Source organism: Anarrhichthys ocellatus, unplaced genomic scaffold (genome assembly GCF_004355925.1).
Source record: "Anarrhichthys ocellatus isolate YVR2014 unplaced genomic scaffold, GSC_Weel_1.0 scaffold3, whole genome shotgun sequence".
NCBI lineage: Eukaryota > Metazoa > Chordata > Actinopteri > Perciformes > Anarhichadidae > Anarrhichthys > Anarrhichthys ocellatus.
Genome location: NW_022280033.1, coordinates 14,276,691 through 14,282,092, shown reverse-complemented (window position 1 = coordinate 14,282,092; position 5,402 = coordinate 14,276,691). Strand labels below are relative to the sequence as shown.

The 5,402-nt window shown below is 42.5% G+C and overlaps 1 protein-coding gene across 2 annotated transcripts in view; it reads left to right on the top strand.

The window, feature by feature from the left end:
- slx4ip (SLX4 interacting protein) overlaps window positions 1–5,402 on the top strand; it is a 32,348-nt gene that overhangs the window by 24,371 nt on the left and 2,575 nt on the right. For both annotated transcript variants that reach the window (XM_031873329.1, XM_031873321.1), the window contains one exon: window positions 5,202–5,308. In XM_031873329.1, coding sequence (XP_031729189.1) covers window positions 5,202–5,308 — 107 coding nt within the window. The remainder of the gene's footprint in view (window positions 1–5,201; window positions 5,309–5,402) is intronic.

Genomic DNA, 5,402 nt, shown 5'->3' with positions numbered 1-5,402 from the left:
CCCCCCCCCCCCCCCCCCCCCCCTCTTCTGAGCTGTGGACAAGTCTGTGTGTTTACTCATGACCTCAGCACGCCTCTGTTCTTCACAGCTCGCAACAGCTAGCAGCAGTGCTTTCCCAAGCCTCCAGTGTCTGCTGATCTCCTCTCCAACAAGGCCCAATACATGGCTAAGATCTCTTGACAGCACACGATCATGTCCCTTCATTCCATCCCGTCTTAAGCTGCTTTTGTTGATTTGCACAAAGTTAGTCCAAACAGTTAACAGCTTGTGTTAATCCTTAAACATGGGCGGATCCCAAAACGTTTGTCATTGTTCATGAATAAGAACTGTCCTATTTGAGACAAGTATGTGCCCATGCATGTTTGTTGACTTTGTTTCAGGAAAGATGTGGTGAGCTTCGACAAACAGGGCATGTTTCCTCTGTGGGAGCAGGGTGGGAGGAATTTGTGGACTAGTTTCACGAACATCTCTGCAGGAGGTATAGCGTTGTTTCTTGGTGGCGGTTTAAGGATTTTGTATACTTAGTTGTGCCATCATAGAGCTGTTCAAAGGCTTTCCAGTGGAACGATTAATTCAATTTGTATAGCTCGAATACCTTTAGGGATTCAATTACTTCAAGTGGTATGAATCATTACCTTGTGACAGATGAGTGAATAACTGGATTTATAGGATGTCATCTTGTTGGTTTAATGTGTGTTGGATGAGATACAAAGAGAGTAATCCAAGAACAAACGATCCACTGTGGCAGATCACAAGCAGAAATGAGTTGATGGTTGATCAGAGCTTTGCATGCTGACTTTGAATTTTTTCACGTTTTAACGTCAACTAAAAGTTTACAATGCTAGCACGATGTGCTTAGAAACATCAATGACATCTTTGGGTTTTTTAAATCCATACAAAATGCAATAGATAAACTAAAAAAATGCAAGGTTGTTCAAAAAAACTGAATGTTTTCACCCTGCAAAGTTGTTATTGTATTGTATTGTATTAGTACAGATAAATGACCATGGGCATTAATGCAGCAGATATAAAGCAAACCCCTACTGCATGTTCACATCGCGCAAAATACTAAATAAGCACCGTCTTTGGATACTAGATGTGGTTTTGTCATCACATGTGGAGTATTTTAAACTATTTGGCCTTATCAGTGCATTACTTTCAAAAGCAGCTGTCTCAAAAGATAAGATAGTTAATCCGTCTGTGCTCCTAATCTTAGGTGGCAGAGGAGAAACTGCTCATTCTCTGTATTTTATGGAGCCTGTATTCGGTTATCTTTTTGAAGTTGTTTCCAGGAGTCACTCAGAGTCGGGGCAAGCTATCACCGGTATCCTTTTAAACCAAATGATTCATTATCTCTGCTCTCCTTGCCCTTTTGCCAGGTTTATCTCTATAATCCGACATCCAGATGTGCCGTCTAGTTGCAGCTCCCGTGGTTGAGCCATGTTGTTTTGGAGGCTCCGCGGCCGGGGAGGGCACTGTTGGTCTGCTCTACGTGTTGCTTCACGCGAAGTGCTTTGCCGTTTTTTTGTGTGGGGGCGAGCAGACTAGCCGGCGGTGGGGGCGGGTTAAACCGTAGAAGTTCTTATTTGCCACCATCTCTCCCTCCTATTTCATGAGAAGCTCTCCAGCTATTGGGAGTTTGCATCATTTCATGCAAGATTAGACCACCTTGGTTCCCACACAATACTTAGTGTTTTATCCACATGGCTTGTGATAATTACAATGTTTATTCATTCACCAGCTTACTCTCTCTCCATGTTTAATCCCTCTACTTTCTTCACTAGTTGCTATATTCAGATTGTCCGACCCCTGGTGATAATAATTCATGCCCCATTTCTCTCTCTGTCTGACTTTCTATCCGTCTTCCTCCTTCTTCTTTCTATGTATATCCAACCTCTTCCTCTCTTCATGCTTCTTTCTTCCCATCACTTGGTCCTTTCACTCTCTCTCTCTCTCTCTTTCTCTCTTGCTCGTTTGAAGTTGTGCCGACAGGAACTAAAAAGGCACAAAACTTTCCCAGAGAACCTCCCATAAGGCTTCTTGTTGATTTTTCTTTCAAGTTCATTTTCAAACAGCATTTATTCATATTAAACAGATGAGAATATATATCAAGGCATTACAATGCAAATGATGGCACCCACATCTTTCTCAGAATTGTTGTTGTTGTGGTGGGTGTGTGAGTGCGTAGGCAAATGCAACTTTGAATGTGTGTCACTGTCCCAAATCCAAATCCAAGGCTAGCCGAAGCTCTGAGAGAGAGAGCGTAAAGACTGAGCCTCTGCCCACACTCTAGCATGACTCCATCTCTACACAAAGGGCTGCCTGTGGAGAACTTCCTGTGTGAGGATTCTTGTGTTTGTGGGCATGCTGGAGAGACTGCAGAGGTCAGGCGATATGACTCTGTGGGGTTCCTCTTCTTTTGTTGGACTCCTTTCTAAAAGCTCTTTCTTTCTCCAATTCATTCAAGTATCTTGTCCCTTTTTTCTTGTTGTCTCCGCCCACTTCCCTGTTGCCCAGCCTCCTTATTCACTACGCTCCCTCCGTCTGGCCTTTCTATTCCACACACCAGAGTGCAGATAGGTCTCAACACCCCGTGCAAAGCCACAATGCCACAGCTTGCCCTTGCAGCTCGGGACAATTACTCCTCCCCCCATGTCTGTTGGTTCATACGTTGTCACTGGTACCATGACATGTGGGAGAGGACATTAATGATTTTCTTTCTCTGTGTGGAGGTTAGAGCGTACCACATTGCTTTCTCTAGCCTTAGAGTGCACATTGATCATTTTACCAACCATTTATGGAATAATAATGATCTGAAAAAACACTAAATCAACACACTCGCCCCAACCTCAAAATGCAACTTCTGTCTGCTTGTATTTTCCCACTGCAAAGTGTTTTAGCCGTGTTAGAAGCGTGGCTGTATGGATGGCAATGTCTGGCTGTCGGTCTAGACTGAAATATTTTAACAACTACCGGATGGATTGGCATTAAATACGGGCAGACGTTCATGGTGGCTAGAGGATGAATCCTAATGACTTTGGTGAACCTCTGTCCTTTCATCAAGTGCACCAACAGGTCAAATCTTTCACTTTAGTGAAATACCTCAACACCCACTCTAAGGACCGGCGCATGCACTTATTTGCAATGTACCATACCATAAACGACACAAAATCGCAAATATTGCATACATAAAGCAAACAGCAAGGCCTTGTGTGCCCACAATGTCAACAGTATTGAAGTATAGGAGCATTTCACTGATCCATCTACAAATAACTCCAATAACCTGGCTCCAAATTATTTACAGCAGAGTCACGACAGCATCATGTTTTGCTATTTCCCAAATAATCAAATTTCAGCCCATCAAACGAATTACTATGCAAATCTCTCATTCACACCAATTTTTCATGTGCGTCAAAAACACACATGCTCAGGAAATGTGCGCAAGTAAGTTTCAACAGCAACTTTAACAACGACAAGAGAGCACATGAAGCACATACCTTCTCACATCTGACATCTGAGCCAAAGCACCTGCTGTCTCTTCCGTCACATTAGTTGTGCCAGCGGCGCTGTATAAGCAATATAAGGTCACAACCAATCCCTGTTGTTGGTACTTGCTCCTTCAATAGTCTGCCTCTTTTTAGATTTCGATCATTCAGATCATTTGGTAGTTTAGACAAGCTGCAGTGTTTCCTTATCTTAACCACTGTTGCCAAAGTGCTGCTGGAGGTAGTTGGCTAGTTCATTGGCACAATGTTTTGTGGACAGACATTCATGGTTCCCAGTGGATAGATGACACTGACTTTTGTTGTCCTGTGACTTTTCCTCAAGCTCCACCATGAGGTTGACATTTGTGCCTTAGGGTGAAATGTCACTTATGAAATGACACTTATGCTTGCCAAGAAACGTGACACACACATTAATGTCCGCTCAGAATGAATTGTAATAACTTTGGCTATCTCTTAACTTTTCATCTGTTGCCATCATCAGGTCAAAATGTGTCCATTACTTTGGTTTATTACCAAATACATGCAAAGCAAATTACATTCACATCAGCGGCACCCTATGTTTAGTACTAATTAGCATTTGTTTTAGCATGCTACCAAGCCAATAATGGTGAACATTGAAAACATCATACCTATTAAACATGTTAGCATTGTCACTGCGCGCATGTTAGCATGCTGACTTTAGCATGTAGCTCAAATCACGAAGCTCTTCAGCTGTATGCTGCTTATTCTGGTAAAAGATGTACTCCCGCTCAATTTCTAAACCAGAGCTACTCTCCCACCAACTATTTGGATTCAATTAATTTACGATAAATTGTCGGGCTCTCAACCTTTTAAGTTCTGCTCAATTTACCACCAGCGTCTCTGGTTCTCTCATAAATCAAGAGTCTGTTCTAGGTCAGCCAAGGAAAAGACCTGTGATTAACCTTCATTAGTGGCCTGTTGAGGGCACACGTTGGTGAGATCCAATCTTTGGCCCGTTCCCTGTTCTGCCTCAGTGGGCCCCCTCAGTATGTGCGTTTATTGAACTTTGAACCTGCAACTCAAAGCACTGCTACAGTCCACTAGCCACGAGGCTACGTTCACTAACTTGAGTTTGTCTTATCTTCTGTCCTCTGACGAGCTTTTTACCATTTTCCCATTGAGATGTCTCAGTTGTATTTTTCCTCTGCCTTGCTCCATAATCTTATGAAGGATCGTTCTTTAATCGCTCTTTTAACTTGTCAACATGGTTTCACCGTTTAGTAATCCTGCCTCAGGCTGCAAGCATCACTGAGACAGCATAGACTAAGAAGCACACGCCACTCTATGACAAGCTGGTGATTATTTTCTAAAGTCTTTGAGGTGGTTGCTTTGGACAGCACTAAGTGGGGGGACTAATTATTTGTGCCAGCTGGGGCTGTTACTGAGACATTCCTCTTGCCATGTATCATAGTTCAGTTCAATAATGAAAAGACAAGACTATTTGGAATTTAGGAGAATCAGAAGAGGATATAAACTTTAAATCTGTTTATCATTTTGGAATATTTTTACTTTAAATTGTATTCATTATCTTATCATTTTCATAGCAATCCAGTGAATGTTTTTTAATGTCCGACAATGCCAGATGATGACAGCAGTCTGCTGTGAAGCCAGACCTTTCCAGGGGATGCCAGGAATAATATTTTTTGTTTACACCGATCTGTTTGTCCTCTCTAGACTCAACTGAGCGAACAAAGCCGATCGGAATATTTTTCCAGAGTGGGAGAAACCCTAGAGCCTTTAAACAGCCCCACAAAAACAAAGAAGACTGTGCTTCAAAAGATGTAAGTATGATCTAATGCAGAACTTTCCAGCCCCACCGGTCAGAGAGGACACTCAAGTATCTGTTCATGTCCTCTTGTCCTTTAACTTTTTCAG